The 27,247-nt window shown below is 43.7% G+C and overlaps 1 protein-coding gene across 1 annotated transcript; it reads right to left on the reverse strand.

The window, feature by feature from the left end:
• Positions 1-140: 140 nt before the first annotated feature.
• Positions 141-22,640, reverse strand: LOC143553588 (uncharacterized). Its single transcript, XM_077043554.1, has 4 exons — positions 21,915-22,640; positions 2,171-2,339; positions 1,158-1,594; positions 141-323 (listed from the first exon to the last, which is right to left on the reverse strand). The coding sequence occupies exons 1-4, from the start codon at positions 22,638-22,640 to the stop codon at positions 141-143; spliced, it is 1,515 nt and encodes a 504-aa protein (XP_076899669.1).
• Positions 22,641-27,247: the final 4,607 nt, after the last annotated feature.

Below are 27,247 nucleotides of genomic sequence, written 5' to 3' on the forward strand. Positions count from 1 at the left end.
TTTGTATATTGTTGTTTCCAGAAAGTAATTAAAAAAAAAAGAATTTAAGCTAAAAGGTGCGATTAGTTTATATGTTATAAGATGCGGTTTAGTTATTCAGATTAGGATGTAAAAGGTGCGACTAAAAGATGCGGTTCAGATTAGGATGTAAAAGGTGCGGCTGTGAATATGCAGGTTAGATGATGCGGTTTTTTAAAAGGTGCGGTTCCTATATCTGAAGATTCGTATCTATTTGGTGCGGTCCTAGAACCGCACCTTTTAGCAAAATTCACCGCACCTTTTGGCTGTTTTTGTAGTAGTGGGAAGAAAACCAGAAGCTTAGACTGGGAAAACAAAAAAACATATAACAATAATAAGATAAGCATGCTTCTATCGACTCAAAAATTCAAACTTTTTCCAATGAATCCACATGTTTTTGTATCATTCATGGGTTTCAAAACAGATCCTGTAACCTTGCAAGTGGCGTCCAATGCAACAGCGCTGTGGCAGAGAAGAAATCTAACTAACTAGCAGCACGTCGGCGGATGTCGCTTGTAGGACCGAAGTCAACGGCAATACGAAGGAACCATGGTTCAATGAGCGGCGGACCGAAGTCGGCGGCAATAATAGGGACCGTAGTCCAATAAGCGAAAACGGCAACGATGCGGCGGCAAGGAACGACTTGATGGGTTTGTGGGTAATTGAATTACGACCAACCTATGATGACGAACCACTGTTCAAATGAGTACCGAATAAACAAATCCACAAATATGTTATGTAATTTGTATGTGTGGATTATTTCTCACCATAAATCCACAACCAAGTGATCGGAAAAATAAAAAGAAAACCACTAGTTACTTATATCATGAAGTAAGAATTTGAAAGCGGTGGATCTGCTACATAGAAGTAGTACACTGATGTAATAATGGGTACATTGAGATGTAGAATATCTCGGAAAAATATTTTGTTGTGAGTAGCGATTGAAATCTTGAATCGGGGAAAAAAAAAAAGAAGCTTTATTCGAAAAGAAACAGGAAAATATGAGAAGAAAATAAATAGAGAACGAGATCCCTGTCTAAGGTTTGAAAACAACGACGACGGCTAGGGTTTGTTTGTGTGTGGGGTGGCATAAGTGGTGGTGGTTGGCTGTGATACCATGTAAGATATTGGTAAAAGACTTTGTTAATTAGTTTCTTGATATGATCAACATAATCTTGCATTTGTTCCCTTGAATGTGTTGGAGATGGATATACACAAGCACAATCTAGCTCTCCGTCACGAATAGTATCAAAGATCGCAAGTGACGGGCCCACACCATGAACCGAAGAACAACCAACACAATCCAATAAACCAATATTTTTATGTAAATGATTGGTGTTTTCGACTAGGGGGTCTTCGAATACCGAAAGGAGAGAAGTTCTTAATGACGAAGAAGGTGTTAAACCCGGGTTTTCAATTGCTTTACACATGAGGTAGTTCAAGCCGACCGTGTCTGTAAAATGTTTATTGTTGTTTTTTGCGTTTTTTAAGGTTGTGTAGATTCTTTGCGCGAGGTCCCATAAATCTTCCCCTCCTTTTATGTCGTGCGAGTTTATGATGACTGAATGGTAAAATCCTGTTTTAAGTTGAAACGATTTTAGTGGTTAGTAAAGGTGTATGTTGACCTAACCTACTCGTTGCGGGTTCGTTTTGGGCTCAAACTAGCAAAATTACAATTTTTTGAATTTCTTTAAAACAACTTTAATTTCTAGTTCGGTTTTAGTTATTTTTCGGCTTTGATATTTGGGCTTGTAAATTTTGGGCCGGAAAAACTTGGCCAAATTATGAATTTAGGGCTAAATTTTTTTGTTAGTTAGTAATTAATTGATTAGTATACATTTGGGCTAAAAAGTTAGTTACATTGTTTACTAAATTCTTATAAATCAGAACAAACCAAAAATTATAATTGAAAATCCAAAAAGGTTATTTTGGTTTTAATTACATTCAAAATGAAATTGAACCCAAAGTTAAAAACCAAACCGTTAGTTTTTGTTATTTTGGGTTATTTTGGTTCGGTTTTTTAGTTACGATTGGTTTTTCGGTTTTTGTTTGGGTTCGGTTATTTCGGTTTCTTGATTCTTATCCAATATGCTTGTGAATTTGCGCGTATCTAACATGATATTCATGCAACACACGCGAAAATTAATCTTACCAATATGATGATCACTAAGAACAGGATCAAGTTCTGACCGACAATCAATGAGAGTTGCAAGTGAATATTTTTCCCATTTTTCATTAGGAAAGTTTTTAGAAGCATGAGCAGCAATAAATCCAGCTGCGGCTATTAGCCCGAATAGTTTGATTCCTTTTGATTTGCAGCCCTAAAAAAATAATGTCACAATGCAAGTAACTCTTAAACAAACTCATAGTTTAATTGATATTATCACTCTATAACAAGAGGCTATGCTTTGACTAATAAGGTCAACCTTATTACTTTTGGTTAAACTAATTGGAAAAGCTTTTAAAACAAACTTGCCAACTACATTGAAGCTTATGATAAACTTTTAAAATATAAAGTGTAGGAGAAAAAAATGAAAAAGATATAAAACTGAATGTAGAAAATAGTACATTTGACCTCAGAAGTCAAACTAAACATCTTTGTTAGACCATCATACTTGACTTCATGTTCCAGCTAACAATCATTCTTGTACCAAATGCCAAGAAAACATTATAAATTGCAAGAATTAATAATTTTGTGCCAGATTCATGTCTTGTTTGTGAATTTCCAACATGACATGAACCTAACACGAAATTCATAGGTTTGGGTTTAGGCTAAACGCGTTTGAGTCAGTTTCAAGTTGAATCATCAAACACATTTAGCTAAACAAGTCGTGTTAATTTGTGTACGTTCATGGGCTGACTTGTTTAACCTATTTATTTATTCTTTATCTTTTTCTAAAATGTATTTTTGCAATAACTTATTATGACAAAATCTTAAAGTTTAAAAATAATTGGCATATATCAAATATATAATTGTTTTAAAAAGGTAAATATAATAAAAATTTAGAATTTAGGGGTGTTTGGGATCCCTTGTGGAAACTCCTTATAGCTTTTTAGTAAGTTAATAAGTTACAAAAGTGTAACTTATTAACTTATCACCCTCACACCAAAAGCAAACCTAAACACCTTATTACTTTTCAATAAGTTAATAAGCAAGCCAAAATAAGGGGGTGTTTGGCTGAGCTTCTTAAAACTGCATATTTGATTTTTGAAAAGCAAAAACAATTCTAAAAAGTTGAAGCTTTTCAAGCTTTAAATTGAAGCTTTACCAAACAGCTTTTACTTTTCATACATCAAATAAGCAAATAAGTAGTTTTCAAAACCTCACCCAAACACCCCTAAGCAATCCGAAACACCCCCTTAAAGTACTAATGAAGAAACACTAACCAGACCCCGGACAGATTACTGGTAACCTGGGGGTTGGATAGCTGTTTCCCACGAGGGGTTAGACCCTTGGAAGATGGTTCTTCTGATAACCTGCAAAACAGACACCGTGAGCTCGTCACTGAGAAGGGGGGGGGGGGGGGTTCCTCCTTGTGACCACCCTCCGGCGTGAGAATCAGACTAGATTGCTCTTTAAATATAAAAGTATATTAAGAGATTGCTAGAGCAGATATCAGGTATATTCTGATGATATAAGATAATGTAATGTAATAATCTGTTGAGATGATCATACCATTTGGGGTATTTATAGCCGAAGGTAGGTTTCCAAGGAGGTATGGCCGGCTGCAACAGTGTTCCTGTTCATCAACAGTAGCCTACGCACGTGCCCTGCTGGTAGTTGGTGGGTAGGCAGCGGCTGATAGTGACCAGGCCTGCTGTATACTATTCCCTTTCCACCAACTGTCGGCTAAGCACGTGGTATGACAGTAGTTGGTGAGTAGGCAGCGGCTAATAGTGATACAGTACAGGAGCATGCTGCTCGCCATACTGTATCAGTGAGCTGTCGTATCTCTGATCAGATCTTTCGCCCATACCTCGTCAGGTACAGTAAAAGATCCTTCAGTGTACAGACTGGCTTATTTGGGCGGGAGTATTCCCCCTCCCGCCTCTGTGCGGGATTGCTCCCGTCTTTGCTCATTCCTTCAGGTGACACTGATCGAGAGCTAAGTGCCTTGTGCGTGTAGCCATGCTGCGCGGGTGGCCTTCCCTAATGGCTTGTATCCGAGGCTGCGGGGACAGGCGGAATCCTTCACCATTGGGAGGCATTTCCTGCGGGACCAGCTTGCGTACTGCGCGTAAGGACGTCACGTCTCTGAGCATGGTTGGTCCTGCGGATCCAGTTGGTCTCTGCGCAGACGTCCCTGTTTAAGGTGAGTCTTGCGGGTCCAACTGGGCTCTGCTGGGACCTACCTCTTCAAGTCCCCCCAGTCCAATGTTCTTCTCATGCGTGTTTAATAAAGTGAGGTGAACTTTTGGACTTAAGCGAAGGGTTTTGAAAAGGGTTTTGTAAGGTTTTCCATGGGGATTCTTTCCGCGGAAGTCCTTGTCACTTGCAGAAATGCCCGAGTTTCCTGCTTGGTCTTTGGGTATGATGCGGGTAGGTCTGTAACCTTCTCGCAAGTCAGGAGCATTGAGTCCCAGTTGTATGTATTTTCCATGAGGTTTTGGTAGTTTTGAACATAGTGATCAATTATGTTAAAACCACCAATTCCATTCTGGAGCTTCAAACAACGTAGTTCTCGACGTTCCTGCTATGCGGGGATGTTATTTCCGTTTCCGCAAGCATTGCCCAGAAGATCCTTCCTGGTTTCAATTCCCAGCGGAGCGCTAGGTATGTGAAGGGTTTTGCCTTAACACTGTACCAGCGCTCGTCTTACGGTTACTTTACTTCCAAGGTATTCCTGGCGTCAATTCCCTGCGGGTGCTAGGTATGTGAAGGGTTTTGCCTTAACACTGTACCCGCAGCCGTCTTATAGTTACTTGGTTGCCGAGGTACTTGGCTTCAATTCCCTGCGGGTGCTAGGTATGTGAAGGGTTTTGCCTTAACACTGTACCCGCATCCGTCTTTCGGTTACTTGTTCACCAAGGTTTACTTGGCGTCAATTCCCTGCGGGTGCTAGGTATGTGAAGGGTTTTGCCTTTACACTGTACCCGCATCCGTCTTACGGTTACTTGTTTGCCAAGGGGTAAGGGGTATTTTCCCGCTTACTTTTTAATATTTTCGAATTTTTGAATTTTGAAATTCGAAGAGTTGGTGAAAAGATAAGAACAGTCCAAACCTCTGAAACGTCGTGCGACGGTTTCTTCTGACTGTGTCAGGACGTGCAGGAAGTTATGGTGACGTGACAGAACATGGTCATTCCAGTCGCTTTTTCAGGCGCGTGGGCGCGATTTTTCGGGCGCGTGGCCGCGAAATTACTGGCATACGTCCTTTCAACAGCTGTTGCCAGCTTGCTTTTTGCCACGTGTCATAGTTTCATTGCACATTCGATTTCTCTCTCCTCCGCATTAAATTCACCGCATTAATTGCGATTACTATATAAAGGGGGAGAGGGTTATTTTGCAATTCACACTTTTCACTCTTCTCTTCATCTTTAAGGCGATTTCCGGCGAATACTCCTTTATTCAATCGAGCATTCTCTCGAAATCGTTCTCTTCTTTCTCTGCAAGATGTCTTCTCGTGATGCTGAAGCTATAGCTGACGACAGGGGTACTGCTGGCGAGTGCCAGTGTGCTCTGCCCGGCGATCAGTACCGGTATGTTGTCAGGAAGTTCATGCTCGATCATCTCGAGCCTGAGTTTCCTGAATCCCACCAGACCGTGTACGATGCCCCCAGAGGCAAGATCGGGGTTTATGCTGCATTTTTTGTCTATGGGAATCTTAGATTCCCATTGACAAAATTTGTTTACCGTGTCCTTGAGAGGCACTGTAACACCCCGACCAAAGGCGGATTATACATCGGGGCGCCACATATTGTTTCATTACTCGTGACACTATTGGGTGTCAATATTTAATAAATACATTCATTCGCGCACGCGCAAAGTAGACATAAGATAACATAAATCATCATAAATCAATATATTATAAATCATAATATTCGAACAGTAAAAACTTGTCTTGATACATTTTAATCTAGGTCCAAAATAAAGAAAACTTCCTATGTGTCCACAAGCTCCAAAACAGCTACTGCAAACCTGAACATGTGTTAAATTAAACGTCAAACACTTGCGTGTTGGTGAGAAATCAAGTTTAATAGTTAATACATAGATAACAATAAATCTGCGCGCAACATGTGTATGCCTGGTTTTCAACAAGGGTGTAATCTGATCGGGACCAACTCTAAGATTCATAAGACTGCCAGTGCTCACAATTGAGCTCACAAACAAGACAAACTGTGCATGTGTAAACAAAAGAGAAAATCATAAACGATAGTTCTCCCGTGTTCATCTAATGGTACCATGAGAACTGCGGAATAGACCGACAAGACGGTTAATGATCCACACATACAAATAAACAGCCAAGTCTACGTCCTCAACACATGAGATACTGCGCGACTAAAGTTCATAAACAAGTTTAAGACTCTAAGTTTGTATGAACACATGAACATCCCAAAACATTAAAAGCAAAAAGGGATTAGGTACGAGATTACTCACTTGATAAACGATGCGGTGTAAGATAAAGCAAGAACCAACTTTAAACAAGCACAAGTTAACCTATAATTAAAGATTATTGTTTTAACGATTGGTTCTAAGTCTTGATTATAAGTTAGCATAATTAATAAGTAAATTATTATATATAATATATATATATTACCGGAAGAGCAGGACAGAACAGGGAGGAAGACGGAGGCAGAGAGGAAGGCGGCAGAGAGAGCAAGGAGAACAGGAGAGATTAAGTGTTTTGTGTGTGTAGTGTTAGGAAAAATAATACTATTATTTATAGGGAAACCCTAGGAGACACAATCCCTAGAAAAGGGGAAAAAGATCTCAAAAAGCAAAAGATTCCAAAAGCAAAAGATATCAAAAGATATGGCAGCTGCAGGGGGCAAGATAAAGCTGTCAGGGAACAGTAAAAAGGCATGGGCGGTTCAGATAAAGGTACTGGTCAAGCATGGAAAAAGCAGATCTCAAAAGATAATGTCAGTCACTTTTTCTGTCAACCAATGGGGTTGGTGCGCATGCTGCGCCGAAAGTAACTTTTCAGACATAAAGCAGATTAGGTCAACAGAACAAAAGATAAGACAACACAAAAGCAAACGGCTAGATTAAACAGAAGAAAACTCAAAGGGTTCAGCGCGAGAAAGCTCGAGCGCGAAGGCAGACACAGAAGGTCAAGAGAGCGCGAGCGCGAAGGCAGACAGAACCAACCTTAACGCGTCGCGGAAAGAAATACATTTCTAAGCGCGCCGCGGGAAGAATCACATTTCTTAGCGCGCCGCGGGAGGAACTAAAATTCCTAGCGCGCCGCGGGAAGAACTATAATTCTTCGCGCGTCGAGGGATGAACTACGATTCTTAGCGCGCTGCGAGAAGAACTACAAATCCTTAGCGCGTCGCGGGAAGAACTACCGTTCTTAGCGCGCTGCGAGAAGAATTACAATTCTTAGCGCGCTGCGAGAAGAGTTCGTCTCGCGTATCGCTGAAACAGGTGGTCTTCACGCAGGATTCCTTGTAAGGGGTCTGGCGCGTGAAGCTGCGCAGACAACCTTAGGCGGGAAGGAACAAAGGACAAGCAAGGAGTTAGAAGAAAGAGGGAAACAAGGCTTAAGGGCGGGACGGCGACAAGAGGGAAAAGAAGGCGGAAAGAGAGAAGGAGAGGGACGGGACGGCGGAAAGAAAGAGAGAGAAAGAGGCGGGAAGGAAAAGTATATTATTATTATTAAAAGTAAAATATAAGTATAAATAAATCATAAAAGAAAGAGATCGGGTCAGAGAAACGGGTACCTGGGTCGGGTCGGATCGGGGCAGATGTTACAGTCTCCCCTACTTTAAGAAATTTCGTCCCGAAATTTATCTCGAAGTAGGTTGCGCAGAGAACAGGTGCGGGTACTTGATCTTCATTTGATCTTCCCTTTCCCATGTAAACTCGGCTCCGCGCTTGGACTCCCAGCGAACTTTAATAATAGGGATACGACTGCGCTTGGTTTGCTTTACCTCGCGATCCATAATCTCAACAGGCTTCTCAACGAAATGCATAGTTTCATCAACTTGAACTTCATCAAGTGGAATGTGAAGGTTCTCGTCAGCTAAACACTTCTTGAGATTGGATACATGGAACGTTGGATGCACATTACTGAGCGCGGGCGGCAGGTCAAGTCTGTAGGCAACTTTTCCTACACGCGCGAGAATCTTAAATGGTCCAACATATCGAGGAGCAAGCTTACCTTTCTTCCCAAAGCGGACAACACCCTTCCAGGGCGACACCTTGAGGAGAACAAGATCACCAACTTGAAATTCGAGAGGCTTCCGCCTACGATCTGCGTAACTCTTCTGTCGGCTTCTGGCAGTCAGCAGATGATCACGGATCTTGGCGATTTTATCGGTTGTCTCTTGAACAAGTTCGGGTCCTGTGATTTGAGTTTCTCCCACTTCGTTCCAACAAATCGGGGAGCGGCACTTACGACCGTAAAGTGCTTCAAATGGGGCCATACCGATACTGGAATGATAGCTGTTATTATAAGAGAACTCAATCAAAGGCAGGTGTGAATCCCAATTACCTCCAAAATCAAGAACACTCGATCGGAGCATATCCTCAAGAGTTTGAATAGTTCGCTCAGACTGACCGTCAGTCTGAGGATGATATGCCGTACTCATGTCCAAGCGAGTTCCTAACGCAGATTGGAGAGATTTCCAAAAGCGAGATATAAAACGGCCATCGCGATCGGATATGATGCTCAAAGGAGTACCATGGCGGCAGACAATTTCCTTGACATAAAGCTGCGCGAGTTGCTCAACACGGTAGTTTTCACGAATGGGCAGGAAGTGAGCAGACTTAGTCAAACGATCCACTATTACCCAAATGCTATCATGTTTGCCTGCTGTCAAAGGTAACTTGGTAATAAAGTCCATCGCTACACATTCCCATTTCCACGTAGGAATTTCTGGTTGTTCGAGCAAACCAGATGGGCGTTGGTGTTCAGCTTTCACTTTAGAACAAGTCAGACATTTAGCTACGAACACAGCAATGTCCTTTTTCATACCGGGCCACCAATAAGTAATGCGCAAATCCTTGTACATCTTATCAGCGCCAGGATGAATAGAATACCGAGATTTGTGTGCTTCACTCAGGATATCAGCGCGAAGATTCTCATCAAAGGGAATCCAGATGCGATTAAGATAGCAGAGAATTCCACTCAGATTAGAAACAAAGTGCGCTTCCGCGCCACACGCTAACTCGGCGCGAAGGTTACCATTACTGATGGATGCGCGCTGCGCGTCACGAATACGCGATTCAAGGTTGCTTTGGATCGGCGCGAAGTGAAGCTGGGTGCGCGGCAAGATACAGTTAAGCTGGCAGGGTTTTCGGCTGAGCGCATCGGCTACCACATTAGCCTTACCAGGATGATACCGGATCTCACAATCGTAATCGCTGATGAGTTCGTTCCATCGGCGTTGCCTCATGTTAAGTTCCTTCTGATCAAAGATATGCTGAAGGCTTTTATGGTCAGTGTAGAGGATACACTTAGTACCATAAAGGTAGTGTCTCCAGATTTTCAAGGCAAAAACAACTGCACCAAGTTCGAGGTCGTGAGTTGTATAATTCTTTTCATGAACCTTAAGTTGCCTTGATGCGTAAGCGATAACCTTGCCTCGTTGCATAAGAACACAACCGAGACCTTGGTTGGATGCATCGCAATACACGACAAAATCATCATTACCCTCAGGTAGCGCAAGAACAGGAGCTTCACACAACAATCGCTTGAGCGATAGGAAGGCTTCTTCTTGCTTCGAGCCCCAAATATACGGTTTACCTTTGTGCGTTAGAGCTGTTAAAGGCAATGCGATCTTTGAGAAGTTCGAAATAAATCGCCGGTAGTAACCAGCTAAGCCCAGAAAGGAACGGATCTCAGAAGGAGAGGATGGCGTAATCCAGTTCTTGATTGCTTCAATTTTGGATGGGTCGACATGAATACCCATCTTGTTGACAACATGACCAAGAAACTGTACTTCATCAGACCAGAATTCACACTTGGAAAGCTTAGCATAGAGTTGCTCAGCTCTAAGCTTTTGCAATACCAACCGAAGATGTTGTTCATGCTCGGCCTTGGTCTTAGAATACACCAGAACATCATCGATAAACACAATCACGAATTTATCCAAGAAAGGCCTACACACCCGATTCATTAGATCCATGAAAACGGCGGGTGCGTTGGTTAAACCGAAGGACATGACCAAGAATTCAAAATGGCCATAACGAGTTCGAAAAGCAGTCTTTGGAACATCTTCATCGCGGATGCGCAACTGGTGATAGCCAGAGCGGAGATCAATCTTGGAAAAACAAGAGGCACCTTGGAGTTGATCAAAGAGGTCGTCAATACGCGGTAAGGGATACCGGTTCTTAATGGTGAGTTTGTTCAACTCGCGGTAATCAATACACATGCGAAACGATCCATCTTTCTTTTTAACGAACAACACCGGAGCACCCCAGGGCGAAGAGCTAGGGCGGATGAATCCTTTAGCAGTCAACTCTTGAAGTTGGCTAGCCAATTCTTGCATCTCAGCGGGTGCAAGACGATAAGGAGATTTAGCTACGGGGGAAGCACCAGGGACAAGATCAATACGGAACTCGACTTCACGAGCGGGAGGGATACCAGGAAGATCATCAGGAAAAACTTCAGGAAAATCACGCACAACAGGGATATCGCGAAGCTTCTTCTTTCCTTCATCGGATTTAACCACATGGGCTAAGAATGCAATACACCTTTTCCTCATGAGCCTTCGGGCTTCGGCGCAAGACATATGTTTAAGACCGCGGGAGGGTTTTTCGCCGTAGATGTGAAGATCACCATTTTCTCGAGGTATGCGAATCATCTTCTTGGCGCAAATAACTTCGGCGCGATTATGCGTAAGCCAGTCCATACCAATGATAACATCAAAGCTTCCAAGAGGCATGGGGATGAGGTCGATCAGAAAATCGTTTTCGTTAAGGTTAAGCGTACAATCCTTAATCACAGAGTTAATTAAAACAGTTTCACCGTTAGCCAATTCAACTGAAAAATTCTCTTTTAAATCGTTGCGCGGTCGCGCAAGCTTTTTCTCGAAGGCGCGAGAGATAAAACTTCGATCGGCGCCAGTATCAAAAAGTACAGAAGCATAAAATCCGTTAAGCAAAAATGTACCATTAACTACGTCATTATTCGCTTGCGCTTGGTGCGCGGTTATATTAAAAGCTCGTCCACGCGTCACTTGGTTTGAAATCTGGTTCACCGGATTCGCTTGTGTAATCTGAACTTGTAGTCTTGGGCACGCGTTCCGGAAATGACTGGGATCACCGCAGTTAAAGCACGATCTGGGTCGTGGGTTTTGGTAGGTTGGTTGTGGGTTCTGCGGGTAGACTGGTGGTGTGGGCACAATTGGATTGGCGGGAAGGACTCTACAGTTTTCTGCAAGGTGACCAGCGCGGCCACATCGGTTACAAAGTCGACATGGGACTTGAGGTGGGTGGTGGAGTCTACAGGTTGGGCAAAAGGGGTGGTTTCCTGTGTAAGGTTTCTTAGTTGGCGGGGCAGGGAGTGCGGGATTGGTTAAGGCATAGTTGTGGATTACAGGAGGTGTTGGGTAGGCTGACAGAGGGTTAGGCGCGTAAACTGGAGGTTGATAAATGGGTTGCTGGGCAATGGGCGGGTTGGTAAGCGCATAGGCTTTGCGCCTGCGCTTGAGGTTGTTACGGTTTGAGGGTTCAGGTTTGGTTTCTGTTGGTTCAGGGACAGTCTTGGTGGGTTTGGTCTTCTCAGTTCCCCGCAGGAACAGGGTTCCTGCTCTGACATGGTTGTCGCTGAGCACAGCGGCCAACTCGATGGCGTCAGAGAGGGTTACTGGGTTTCTGGCCCATACAGAATCTTGAATTTCCATGGGGAGACCCCCAAGGAATTTCTCTATGGCTCGGCGTGAAGGGGTAACAAGGTGAGGGACCAGTAAGCTTAGCTCGTGGAAGCGCGTCGCGTACTCGCGCGCTTCTCCACTGTATTGCTTCAGGTTCCAAAATTCTTCCTCCAGGCGCTTTACTTCGTTGGGAGGGCAGAATTCTCGCGTCAGAATTTCTTTGAATTCCTCCCAGGGCATGCTAGAAGCAGTTTCTGCGCCACGCGCATGAGCTACTCCATTCCACCATGTAAGCGCTCTAGATTCCAGGACACTGGAAGCATACAGGGTTCGTCTGTCTGAGGGGCATTGGGTGTGGAGGAAAGTGTTTTCTATTTTCTCAAGCCACTGGAGCATCACGGTGGCTCCTTCAAGACCTGTGAACTTTGGAGGGTTACCCGCGTTAAAGGATTTAATGTTGTAACCAGAGGTGTTGGTATTGTTTTGGCTCAAAGCTTGGGCTATTGCGGCGGCCATTTCCTGGGAACGTTGCTGCGAGCGTCTGCGCGCGGCTTCTTTCTTCTTGAGATGGCGAGCTGATAGCGGAGGCATTCTATAAAAGTTTTAATTTTAGTTAATATCTTGATTTTAGCGCAACGTTTTAATCTTATAAAGCTTGGTTTCACGGAGTCAGTTACTGTCAAAAGTTAAAGTAAAATAAATGACCCTAAATGCAGACTTAATAAAGGTAACAAATTCGAATCAAGAATCGACAATTCATGTATCACCATGACTTTCCGAATTCCTAATTTAAAATATACGAGCAAACGAGTATTGGAGATTGACGATTCATGTATCACCATGACTTTTCAATCTTCAATATAAAACATGCAAGAAAATGAGTATTGGAGGTTGACAATTCATGTATCACCATGACTTTTCAAGTCTCCATCCTCAGAACATAATCGTAAATGGAAATTGAAAATCAACTATTCATGTATCACCATGACTTTTCGGATTTTCAAACCCAACAAACGAATATGCAAGAAAAATCAATAAAAATCGAAATTCAGCAAAAGTCGAAATATCGCGAAATAAATCATAAAATCATATACTGCGCAAGCGCGAGCATATTCATAAATAACGAGTAATTAACAATAAGCGCGCAAACATGAGATTTCTCTCATGCGCGAGAAGGGACTCTTAGGTATTCTAGGCCGTTACGTCTAACCACCTATCCTAAAGTCAACGAGCTCTGATACCAATCTGTAACACCCCGACCAAAGGCGGATTATACATCGGGGCGCCACATATTGTTTCATTACTCGTGACACTATTGGGTGTCAATATTTAATAAATACATTCATTCGCGCACGCGCAAAGTAGACATAAGATAACATAAATCATCATAAATCAATATATTATAAATCATAATATTCGAACAGTAAAAACATGTCTTGATACATTTTAATCTAGGTCCAAAATAAAGAAAACTTCCTATGTGTCCACAAACTCCAAAACAGCTACTGCAAACCTGAACATGTGTTAAATTAAACGTCAAACACTTGCGTGTTGGTGAGAAATCAAGTTTAATAGTTAATACATAGATAACAATAAATCTGCGCGCAACATGTGTATGTCTGGTTTTCAACAAGGGTGTAATCTGATCGGGACCAACTCTAAGATTCATAAGACTGCCAGTGCTCACAATTGAGCTCACAAACAAGACAAACTGTGCATGTGTAAACAAAAGAGAAAATCATAAACGATAGTTCTCCCGTGTTCATCTAATGGTACCATGAGAACTGCGGAATAGACCGACAAGACGGTTAATGATCCACACATACAAATAAACAGCCAAGTCTACGTCCTCAACACATGAGATACTGCGCGACTAAAGTTCATAAACAAGTTTAAGACTCTAAGTTTGTATGAACACATGAATATCCCAAAACATTAAAAGCAAAAAGGGATTAGGTACGAGATTACTCACTTGATAAACGATGCGGTGTAAGATAAAGCAAGAACCAACTTTAAACAAGCACAAGTTAACCTATAATTAAAGATTATTGTTTTAACGATTGGTTCTAAGTCTTGATTATAAGTTAGCATAATTAATAAGTAAATTATTATATATAATATATATATATTACCGGAAGAGCAGGACAGAACAGGGAGGAAGACGGAGGCAGAGAGGAAGGCGGCAGAGAGAGCAAGGAGAACAGGAGAGATTAAGTGTTTTGTGTGTGTAGTGTTAGGAAAAATAATACTATTATTTATAGGGAAACCCTAGGAGACACAATCCCTAGAAAAGGAGAAAAAGATCTCAAAAAGCAAAAGATTCCAAAAGCAAAAGATATCAAAAGATATGGCAGCTGCAGGGGGCAAGATAAAGCTGTCAGGGAACAGTAAAAAGGCATGGGCGGTTCAGATAAAGGTACTGGTCAAGCATGGAAAAAGCAGATCTCAAAAGATAATGTCAGTCACTTTTTCTGTCAACCAATGGGGTTGGTGCGCATGCTGCGCCGAAAGTAACTTTTCAGACATAAAGCAGATTAGGTCAACAGCACAAAAGATAAGACAACACAAAAGCAAACGGCTAGATTAAACAGAAGAAAACTCAAAGGGTTCAGCGCGAGAAAGCTCGAGCGCGAAGGCAGACACAGAAGGTCAAGAGAGCGCGAGCGCGAAGGCAGACAGAACCAACCTTAACGCGTCGCGGAAAGAAATACATTTCTAAGCGCGCCGCGGGAAGAATCACATTTCTTAGCGCGCCGCGGGAGGAACTAAAATTCCTAGCGCGCCGCGGGAAGAACTATAATTCTTCGCGCGTCGAGGGATGAACTACGATTCTTAGCGCGCTGCGAGAAGAACTACAAATCCTTAGCGCGTCGCGGGAAGAACTACCGTTCTTAGCGCGCTGCGAGAAGAATTACAATTCTTAGCGCGCTGCGAGAAGAGTTCGTCTCGCGTATCGCTGAAACAGGTGGTCTTCACGCAGGATTCCTTGTAAGGGGTCTGGCGCGTGAAGCTGCGCAGACAACCTTAGGCGGGAAGGAACAAAGGACAAGCAAGGAGTTAGAAGAAAGAGGGAAACAAGGCTTAAGGGCGGGACGGCGACAAGAGGGAAAAGAAGGCGGAAAGAGAGAAGGAGAGGGACGGGACGGCGGAAAGAAAGAGAGAGAAAGAGGCGGGAAGGAAAAGTATATTATTATTATTAAAAGTAAAATATAAGTATAAATAAATCATAAAAGAAAGAGATCGGGTCAGAGAAACGGGTACCTGGGTCGGGTCGGATCGGGGCAGATGTTACAGGCACGGTGTTCATTTGACCGAGCTGCACCCCATGGCGATCGCCAAGATTCGCCATTTTGAGTGGGTGTGCCGGATTTTGGGCATCGAGCCCCATGTGGACCGCCTGATGACCTTCTATACCTGGAGGTGCATCCAGGGGTGGTACACCTTGACGACCCGTATTAAGGGTCTGAAGATTTGCGACACCGAGCGCAGTCTTCGCGCGTGGAAGCAGGAATTCTTCTACATTTCTGCCCGCGCCATCCCCCTTGCCATGAAGTTTAAAAATGGCCAAGCGATACCGAGCCTTCACGCCCCCAACTACCAGGAGGCGGAATGGTTTTCGAAGATATCCCGGATCCAATCTCCGGTTTACCGGTTTGCGGAGTCCGGGATGGTCATGTTAGGGATGAGCCGGGTGTGGAAGGATGCGTCTCAGGTTCCCATCCTTCTCGAATACGGTTTGAACTCTATTCCCTATGGTATGTCTTGTCTTTCTTTTTGATACGCGTTTGTCTTCTAACTGTTTATTCTTTCAGAGGGAAATGATTTGGAGTCGCTTCTGTACCCGCGGGAAACCGACGGTCCTGCGCGGATGGGTACTCGTGCTCTGGACGAGGGCGAGTTGCCCATCCTGGAGCAAACGGCGGATCGGTTTGTGGAGGTCTATCCGCTGGGCCACGAGATCCTGAGCCACCGGCGGCCAGGTAAGGCGATATTCTTTCCTCAATCCCTCAATGCTGTACCCGCTGTTGGAATTCCTGACCCGTCTTCTTCTGAGGAATCCTCAGATGCTCCTCCGTTGGTGCGGAAGAAGAAGGCTGCTGCCGGCGTGAAGGGGAAGGAGAAGGCCTCCACAGCTGATCCAGTGGTTCTATCTGACTCGGAGTCAGATAGTGAAGAAGTGGCGGGGAAGCCCGGTGGTGAGAAGACCACTGCTCCGGAGGCTACGACCGTTACCTCCGGAGAACCAACGAAGACGACGGTGACCGGTACCAAGAGGCCGGCTCCATCGGGTTCCTCCCCGCCCGTCCGTACGTTCAGGGTCAAGAAAACCCGTAAGTACAATCATAATGTCTGTAGATTTATCACTTCATAAATTTATCCAACACTCTCCTCTTTGTGCAGGCGTGGATGTTGACGCATTCCGGGGTGAAGCGCAGAGGAGTACCCTTCCGCCAATGACGGTAGGCTTGGTCAGCCTACCTGAGGCGTCGACCCAGGTGACCGCGCCTGCTTCCGCTGGTTCAGTTGCTCCTGAGCAGACTGTTCCAGCTGAGATGACGTCCCCGCCGGCCGTGAGTGCGATTTTTACAGCATCCTTCACAGAGCCGGCGGTTACTGCTGCTGCTGACTACGAGGCGGCGACCACGGCGGCGACCACAACGGCGACCACGGCGGCTGCCACCATGCCCGCGCCACCGGCACCGATGGCCGGATCATCAGGTACGCGCAGGGCTTCCCGCCGATCTTTGCCACCTTCCCGTCTGCCTGACCTGTTGGATGGATTTCCTTTAGGTTCAGGTGATGGGTTTGGCGGCTATCGGCCTGTCATTGACCCTACAGGTGCGTGGGGTTCCTTTCTTTTTCCCTTGTTTTTTATCATCTTTTCCTTACTGCCTTTGTTTCTTTTGCAGTGTCGGATTCCAATGAAGTGTATGTTCCGCGATGGAACATACGCCGAGGAACAACCCTTCGTACCCCTGTGGAGTGCGTGGACTGGGCTCGCCACGCTGCTCCTCATGGTGCGTTGGGGGAAGCCATGGCTAGCTACCAGGAGGGTAGGCTAACCAATGAGCTTCGGGTTCTCCAAGCCCGGATGCAGCCGCGCGTCGAGTTGCTTTGTCGTGAAAACGACAAGTTGAAAGCAGCTCGCGCCAAGGACGTATCTGAGGCGCGTGCTCTTCGGGAGGAGAACCAACAGCTGGCGGCAGCTGCCGCCGACAAGGAGAAGGCCTTCAAGGCCCTCGAGGTTGAAGTTCAGGCGCGACTCGAGGCCCGCTCCAAGGCTGCCCAAGCTGTGAATGAACAGCTTCGGCTGGCCAGGGAGACTGCGCGAAACGCAACCGAGAGGGCTGCCAAGGCTGAAGCCGTTGCTGAGCCTTTGCGTGTGGAGAATGAGGAGCCCAAGGCCAAATTAGAGGCTCTCCAACGCGCTCATGATGCCTTGGCAATGGAAGATGCCAAGAAACTCCAGGAAATCCTGGACCAGAGGGGGGTGCTTGACCACACCGAGCGGAAACTTAAGGGCGTCGAAGAGGCTGCCGCAAAGGAAGTTTTACTTGCCAACCTTAACAAGAGCGAAGCCGAACGCGCCCATAACGAAGCTCAAGCTGCCCTCCAATGGCTTCTTCGAGAAGCGTTGCCTCAGGTATGTTTAGTTTTATCTTCACGCTTTTCTTTTGTAAGAAAAGGTTCTAATACTTGTGTTTTCTTTGTAGGTTGTGCGTCGGGTCTTTTCAGAGACCTCTTACGATGATGCTATGACCGCAGCCCTCAACGCTTCTCATGAGGATGGGGAAAAGGCCGGCTTCCTGCTTGGTCTAGGGTTTGTTGAGAAAGGCGTCCCGCCTTCCAACTTCCCTTTGTTCGATGTGGATACCGAAGCCATTTATGACCAAGCATTGAACCAATACGCCGCCTTCCCGCATCCAGTGGTGGAAAAGGTGGACGAAGTAGCTGCTGCTGATGATGGGTTAGCTGTCCTCAAAGCGTTCCTCGAACCACCCCGTTCTTCTGACGGAGCGGGTCCAAGTGGAAGCGGCCCTGAAGCTTGATCCTGAAGATCCCTTCCCATTGCTAAGATAGACTTGTATAGTTTTATTCTTTTAGGCGGGTAGTTACCCGGCCATTCTTGTAATATATTCTTGAAATATTAATCTTTTTGCGTATAAGATTGTTATTTCCTTCTTTGGGTTCCTTGCTTTATAAACTTATGACTTGCATACTTAGTTTAAATTAGCAATTTTCCAAGTGTTTAGAATAAGAACCTTTGAACGTGGTTGATAATGGGTTAAAGTTTCGCTTCCTCCTTCGTGATTGTGCGGGTAGAACCGTCACTTGCACTTGGTATGATGGCTAAACTTTAACCTTCATCTGACCTGCGTGTAGGTTTTCCTTTTCGAAATTTCTAAGGCATTAAGATAAGTTAACCTTTGAACGTGGTTGATAATGGATTAAAGTTTTCGCTTCCTCTTTCGTGATTGTGCGGGTAAAACCGTCACTTGCACTTAGTAGGATGGCAAAACTTTACCCTTATCTGACCTGCGTGTAGGTTTTCCTTATCCTTTTTAAGAATTTTGTTTTGAACCGTTCGACGCGCGGTTGTCGATAGGTTAGTGTTCGGTTTCCTTTCATGATTCATGCGGATAGACCGGCACTTTCATTTAATGGGATAATTGAACTCTTCCCCTTCAACTGACCTGCGTGAAGGTTTGTCAAGTTATTGGGTTCGTGCGGGTAAGACCGCCTTCCCACGCAACGACTTCACGTAATGTGAACGCCGTCACCAGTGTTGCATAGTTTAACCGTTCAACGCGCGGTTGTTGATAGGTTATTATTCAGTTTCCTTTAATGATTCATGCGGATAGACCGGCACTTTCATTTTTGGGTGCTGAACTTTTTCCCAAACTGACCTGCGTGAAGGTTTGTCACGTTATTGGGTTCGTGCGGGTAGGACCGCCTTCCCATGCAATGACTTCACGTAATTATGCGGTGAAAACCGGCATATTAGTGTTCAGAAAAGTATAAATGTAAAATCATCAGCTTCGATGTTCTTAAAGAGAATCATTTCCATTAGAAGTGGCTCTTGGCCTTTTCTTTACAAATTGGAATTGATTTACATGCAGACTGTGTAAATGAGCTCCCTTCCATGTTGTTGGGATGGGAGTGCCATCGAGCCAATACGCACCTGGTTCGGGATCTCGTTCTTTACGCAGCATGTAGTCTCGATTTTGAAGCTGGAATTGATTCGTGTTTTCCCCAGCTGAGGTTCTATACGCACCCGCCTGCTCAGCCTTTATTGTGCCACGAGGTGCACGAGCGTCCCATCTCTGACAAATGCTTCGACCATGTCCTTTACGTCTATGCATTCTTCAGTGTTGTGGCCTTTTGTCTTGTGGAAGTCACAGTATTTGCTCCGATCAGCATCGTGACGATGTCGGATTATTGGAGGCTTTGGCCATGGGAGCTCTTCAGTGGCGAATATCTCAGTGACGCTTTTGGTGAGTGGCGTCCATCTGGAGTTCCGGTGCGACTGTACATTATCCCTTCCGCCCACTCGATGTTGCAAGCCGGTTGAGGTGTCAAAGTTTACCCTTGACTGCCAAATGCCTAGCTTCCGTTTTTTATTTAGTCTGGCGGTGAGGACGTTGTCTTCTCTCGTCTTCTGAGTGTAGAGGTTTGTGCTCTGTGGGAGATCTCTACCCAGTTGCTTCTCTGTTTCCGCATAGCGTTTTGCTGCTTTCATGATGCCATCCCATGTGGATGGCATGCCATCTTTACCCGTTAGGGTGCGGATGAGCTCTGGGTCATGTGCGCCCTGGATGAAGGCAGCGCGAACAAGATCTTCGCTGATATTGCCCAAACTTAGCTTCTTTGAGTTGAAGCGAGTGATGAAGTTTGGCAGAGATTCATCTTCCTCTCGTATGCATTTGAGGATTGTCCATTGCTCCTCGGTATACTTCCGTTGCTGGCTGAAGTGTTGGCTAAACTTCTGTTGGAAGTCTGCCCAGTCGTAGATGTGGTTGACCGGTAGACGATCAAACCAAGCTCTAGCAGCCCCAACAAGCGTCATTTGGAACATGTAGCACCACGTGGGTTCCGTCCAATTGCTGACGGTTGCCCCCGCTATGAACCTGTTCAAATGATCGTCTGGATCAGATAAACCGTCATATGTGCCTATGTTAGGCATTTGTTTGGCACTCTTTGGGGCGATTGCTTCCGCAATATCCCTTGCAAACTTGGACGTTCCTGCATTCGCAACGTTTGGTCTGAACGTTTTGGAGAAGTCTCGTGGACTTCCACCTGTGCTTTTTGGTTTGAAGGCTTGTCCAAAATGCCTTTTCGGTTGGGATTCCGTTTCCTTACGCTTCCCTTTTGCCCTATGGCGAGGGTTCGCGTCGGAGTCGGATTCCTCCGAGTCATCCTCCCAGTATTCGAATTCGTCGGCCTGTTGCACGGAACGCAAGCGTTCGTCCAACTCAGCCTGGAATTCCTTTTGTCGTGCCTCCGCCCATGCCTTAACTTCATCGAGAGTCTGGCGGGGGAGTCTTCGTTTCTCAAACTGGGTATCGGTGGATCCCAGTAGGCGATCATTTACTGCACTTGCCCCAGCTTTGGTAAGTGGGGTAGTGTTCGTAAAATTTACTTCACTTGCCCCGGCTTCGGTAGCCGGGGTAGTGTTCGTAAAAACTGTGTTGCCGGTATTCCCCCCAGTAGCTGGGGTTGTGGTTACCGGAATTTCTCTAACCATCTTTGTAAAAGTTTGAAAAAACTGGAGAAAATTGTTGTTCTACCTTTATGCACGGATGGCGCCAATGAAGAAACACTAACCAGACCCCGGACAGATTACTGGTAACCTGGGGGTTGGATAGCTGTTTCCCACGAGGGGTTAGACCCTTGGAAGATGGTTCTTCTGATAACCTGCAAAACAGACACCGTGAGCTCGTCACTGAGAAGGGGGGGGGGGGGGTTCCTCCTTGTGACCACCCTCCGGCGTGAGAATCAGACTAGATTGCTCTTTAAATATAAAAGTATATTAAGAGATTGCTAGAGCAGATATCAGGTATATTCTGATGATATAAGATAATGTAATGTAATAATCTGTTGAGATGATCATACCATTTGGGGTATTTATAGCCGAAGGTAGGTTTCCAAGGAGGTATGGCCGGCTGCAACAGTGTTCCTGTTCATCAACAGTAGCCTACGCACGTGCCCTGCTGGTAGTTGGTGGGTAGGCAGCGGCTGATAGTGATCAGGCCTGCTGTATACTATTCCCTTTCCACCAACTGCCGGCTAAGCACGTGGTATGACAGTAGTTGGTGAGTAGGCAGCGGCTAATAGTGATACAGTACAGGAGCATGCTGCTCGCCATACTGTATCAGTGAGCTGTCGTATCTCTGATCAGATCTTTCGCCCATACCTCGTCAGGTACAGTAAAAGATCCTTCAGTGTACAGACTGGCTTATTTGGGCGGGAGTATTCCCCCTCCCGCCTCTGTGCGGGATTGCTCCCGTCTTTGCTCATTCCTTCAGGTGACACTGATCGAGAGCTAAGTGCCTTGTGCGTGTAGCCATGCTGCGCGGGTGGCCTTCCCTAATGGCTTGTATCCGAGGCTGCGGGGACAGGCGGAATCCTTCACCATTGGGAGGCATTTCCTGCGGGACCAGCTTGCGTACTGCGCGTAAGGACGTCACGTCTCTGAGCATGGTTGGTCCTGCGGATCCAGTTGGTCTCTGCGCAGACGTCCCTGTTTAAGGTGAGTCTTGCGGGTCCAACTGGGCTCTGCTGGGACCTACCTCTTCAACTAATATGCAAAAAGAATTTAACTCATTCTCGGGTCAAACCGTTCGTGTCAAGTGTCAACCCACAAACACGACCCATTTAGCAATCCCATCATCTAACAACAACAACACTTACAGAAAGAATCCGATCGGTATCTTCCGACCCAACCTTCAACCGCACAAACTTTGTCGAACTCGGAACCCCAATCTCCTTAAACCCCAAATTACTAAACCGAAACGAATTAACCGAGTACCCAATCATATCCGCCCCCCGCGCCCAAAACCATTTACTCGCCTTCCCCACCGGCACCAAATCCTCAACCGCAAACCCTAACCCTTCATCCACCCCAATTCCCACATCTCCATTATACAACCCCAGCAATTCCTTCAACAAACTCGCCGCCGTGGTTCGATCACACACCGCCGTGTGCAGCCGCAGCGCCACCGCCCACTTTCCCTCCGGCAATTCGTGTAAACTCGCAAACATGACGTGGGTTTCAAGAATCTCATCAATTCCGGTAAAGTTGGAGTCTTGATTGAAAACCCGCCAAGGGTTTGTGTTCAATTCGAGTTCGATTACGGAATTGAAGGAATCGGAGGTGCGGGATTGGAGTTTGAGTGGGTTTGGAGTGGTGGGTATGGCGAAATTGAAGGTGTTATTGGTGGGGTTGAATTGGAGTTTGGAGGTGAGAATTGGGTGGTGGAGTTGGAGGTTGTGGATGCAGGATTGAAGGTGGGATGGGTTTAAGGGTTTGGAGAAGAGGATGGATAAGACGGTAATGCCGGTGCCGCCGGGTACGGCTCTGCACCAGCTGTATTCTGTGCCGCCGGCGGGTCGGGTCGCCGGAGATTGGCCGGACATTTTGGTGAAGGTGGATAGGATTGAATAATGATGGAAGTTTTTGTTTCTTTGTTATTATTGTTATTGTTTTAGTAAGGGAAAAGTTGGCATGGGTATGGCATTTTTGATAAGATATGTGCGTATGGGTATGGGTATGGGTTTAGTAATGATTTCGTGAAAATTTGTCACTCGTGGTCTAGTAGTATGAATAATTAGGTTTTTTGGTGAATACTCAAGTTTGATATTAACTGATTTGTGTTATTTTTGATGAATTAGTAATGAAGGATTTGAGACAGGTTTTGTGAGGTTGCCAGTTCGAATACTGAATCTACCTGGATTTTTGTCTCACCGTGTGCTACGCTAGGGATTTCTATTATTGTGGGGAAAAACAACGATTAAGTGGCAGCCGGCTATATGGTTTCCCGGAGATTAGTGCGGGCTCGGTTAAGAGAATATAGTCTGGCGGGATAGGGGCAACAGGACTCTTTAATTCGGGGGGTGCGGTGGCCTAAACAAAAAGAAAGTGTTCGATCTAAAAATAAGATTTCGTGAGATTTAAAGACTCAAATTAAATTAGTTTTTACTATAGTTGGTATGGAGATGCACGTGACAATTCAATTCAGTGTGGTTTTCTCACTGTTATTGTATTTGGATTGGGAAGTCGTCTGATTAAGGAATGTCGAAGCGTTCTTATTTGGGTTGATTGGTTATAGCGTTAATTGTTTGAACTGATGAAAGGAGTCGATGGTGGGATGGGTTTTCAAAAGTAAATATTTACTACTTTAGGTGGTTTTTATGTAGGGCCATCTTTCATTGGGTGGTATTAAGACGGCTCTAGAGTGACCTAGCAGCGTTCTTTCACATGGTTGCATTGGAAGGGAGAGCCCGTGTGGAAAGGCACCCTTGGGCGAGTCTTGCGAAAGGGAGAAAGGAAAAGGAGGAAGGGGGGGGGGAGGCCAAATCTGTGAAGAAGCTAAAGACGAGAAAAGAAGATTGGACAGCAAAGGTAAAAATCATAATTATAATTAACTTAAACTTTAATGGGTCGGGTTTAGTCATTAGAGATGAAAATAGTACATGAGCTTAACAATTATTAATTTGGAAATCCCATTTATTAAAAAGAAAGTCTCTAGTCTAGCGGTGTTTGTGTTTATTCGTCCATTGTTGAGTTCAAAAATCAAGAAGGTAAACACTAAAAGCAAGCATTAAAAAAAAAATAAAAAGAAAAACCACTCAGCTACAGTCCGCCCAGATCCAAATACATCTACTGCTACAAGTCCACTCATTAGCCCATTCCATACTCCACTCCAATCCAGCAACAAAAGCCCATGGAAGAAAACATAGCAAAAACAAATTATTAGAATATAATAACAAATATTTATTGATTATTGAATTAGATTTTTATTGGTTTCAACAAACATTTATCGGTACCTCTAGATTTGTTTGAATCCATATAGTAGAGAGTGTTGTAAAAATTGAGTAGAAATGTAATGTTATTAATTTGTTTGTGTTTATGTTTGTAGAGATTGTGTAAAAAATGGAAGAAATAGGTGAATTTTTTTTGGAAATTATTAATGCAAAATGGTGAAATAAATAGGGGAATATAGCCATTCCGGGTTTTATCACCCGGAAATTGAACCCGTCGGCAATGTTTATGGGGTGACAGCGGCGTTCCCACAAACCCGTGCTACCCGCAAGGGATTTACCCGCTTCCACCCCCCCCCCCCCTCCACCTAACACATTAGGATACGGTAGGGGATCATCCTCAAACCCAGATACCAAATTCTTGTCACTTGTACAAGTCGTATAGGCCAGCTTTACCAACCCGACAAGTCTTTGGAGGTATAAAGTTTGATGATTTCAAAGAATAATATAAGTCGCAAAACAATACAAGCAGTATAAAACAAATAGTATAAGCCTATACGAGTACTATAAGCCCATACGAGTGGTATAAGATGAGTGGTATATTAGCCTACACGACTCATATGTTTTATAACTTTTTGTAATAATCAAATTTAATATTTTTTCCTATTTTTATTTTTGTAAGTAGTTGTATTCATTCTCATATTTCAGTAACATCAATATGTTCAAGACAAAATCTCATATTATCAACAACAAAGAAAAAGGCATGATAACCAACCACTAAAAAAATTTCCAAATGTCTGTCACGACTTGGTTACCATAAAAACATAACGGAGCATCAATGTTGATAGAATCACTTATAATCGTACCCACGAGACTTATATAAAAAGATAATAATAAAACGATAAAAGTTGGTCGTATTCACTCAGTAGTTTAGTTTGATTAAACATATAATTGTAAAAAATTGCACAGTTTGATAATTTAAACAAAAAATAATAATAATAATAATAATAATAATAATAATAATAATAATAATAATATACGAGTAGTATAGCTGTGGTGATTTGAGAAAAAAAAATAGAGAATTATTAAACATATATGAGTGGTATTGATTTATACAAATCGTATAGGCTATAGACCTATACGACTCATATAGATATAAGATATCAGACATGTAAGATGATATGTGTAAAGTAACATTCTGGTGTTTCAATATCTTGAGCCCTTGTTGAGTGCTGGCACTTGAATTGACATGGCTGATGTTGGGTAGAAACGGGGTGATGTTTTTTTAGCATCCCTAGTATTAAGGCTTGTGTTGGTTCAATAATTATTGTCTCATCATAAATAACTAAAGAAAATGCCATAATTCGCTAGCTGAGAAAGAATTATACCTGCATTATCTATGTTGTCCCGTTGGTATTGCTTCGGTTCGTCATGGTATTACAAGGATATCGACACTGAGTATAGTTTATAATGCGAAAAAATGTTTCATTTCAAATATGACTCTATTATTAATAAAATGTATATATCTGAACATTTAAATAAAATTCAGAACCATAGTTTTTTTTTAGAATTAGCGAACAAATTTATTGTTAACACATTCAAATTTGTATGTTTATCTGATTTTTATACAAAAATAGTATTTTTTTTTACTTGAAATAATTTTTCTCAATTGACATACTATCTTTAACTTCATAAAAGAAGGTAATAATATATACTAGTGATATAAAACCACACACTCACTAAAACCACGCGTTGCGATGGACGTAAAGTTTTTCGGTTTCGATATATCCAACAACAAACGAAAAGTACCGAAACAGGTTCGGTTCAATTTTTATTTATTAATTATTATAATGTATACTTTCTTCATTTACTAGTTTGAAAAGTAGCATTTTTAATTTTTCATCCACATTTTGAATAACTTTTTGGTCAATGCCTATTTTAAAATTTTCTTAATAAAAAAGTGGTTTAAAAAAAGTGGTTTCATGTTCCCTTCTAGGAATAAAAAACAAACAAAAATAATGATCATTAAATGATAAGATTGTAACTATTATAAATGATAAATAAATATATACAACATGTTAGCATATATAGCTATCTACGTTTACTACATTTTCTCTAATAAAAAAACCTATCTGTTAAAAGTTGATAATGACGATAGGGAAGATCCTACGATTCGGAAGAAGGCAATTTCATACCATTATTTCTCAAGAAATAATCAAGCCTTCATCTTCAACCCCATCTCATCTTCAAACTTATAATCTTTCCAGGCTTGATCAGTTTGTAGGGGTATGGTACCAAACCAGGAGGTAATCCTAAATTTATTTTGTTTGGCTTATTCTATTATATGAACTAATACAATGTTATTGGACTGAGGGGGTTTTGTGGAGGTAACCCTAACTGGGCTAGGCCCATTAGGGTATCATGATGGTGGCCATGAGGCTCCCTATATAAGGAGGTCTCCACCTCCTTATTAGGGGTTGGTCATTCTCAATAAGAGCCACCACCATATTTTTGTGTCTGTGAAGAAGGAATCCTTGAGATTTCTTAGCGGTCACCTCCACACCCCCAAAAAACCATTGCAGATCCCGAGCAGCCGAAGAAGAAGATCAAGCTGTGGTTCGTTCATCTCGATATCCGTGGAAACATCGTCATGGATCAGGTCAGATTCATTTCGTGCTTCGACATTGGCGCCATCCGTGGGACGGCAACGAACCACACTTCGATTTTCGTATCGGTTCTCAGATCTGTTCATCAAAGCTTCTAGATCTATGATTTTTTCCAGAGATCTGTGGTGAAAAACCACCAGATCTGTTAATGAAAGCTCAAAAAAGATCCTCAGATCTGGAAAATGCTTTCAGATCTGTTTGATTGAAACCCAAAAAATCCATAAAATACTTTCAGACCTGGAAATACACAGGAAAAAATACCACCAAACTTTTTGGGGAAAACCCTTAGATCTGTGTTTTTTCTATGTGAAATATACCAGATCTAGTTATGATTCTTTCAGATCTGGGTTCGCTTGAGCAACAGTCACATTTCAGGTTCATAGATCTATAAATCCTATCAGATATGTTGGTTTTACATAAAACCTACCTGATGTGGATATGCAAAATCTCAAGATCATGCGCGCAGATGCCGAGCGCGCGAAAGGTCAACCCACAAGATACAGACTGAGGCTTAAAATCAAGATGTCATGAAGACACAGCCAAAACCCATGCTCGTGGCGCATATCACATGCTCACGCATACCATGTATGCTCACGC

Source organism: Bidens hawaiensis, unplaced genomic scaffold (genome assembly GCF_021521415.1).
Source record: "Bidens hawaiensis isolate Kalapana, Puna unplaced genomic scaffold, B.hawaiensis_p1.1 tig00017340_1, whole genome shotgun sequence".
NCBI classification, from domain to species: domain Eukaryota; kingdom Viridiplantae; phylum Streptophyta; class Magnoliopsida; order Asterales; family Asteraceae; genus Bidens; species Bidens hawaiensis.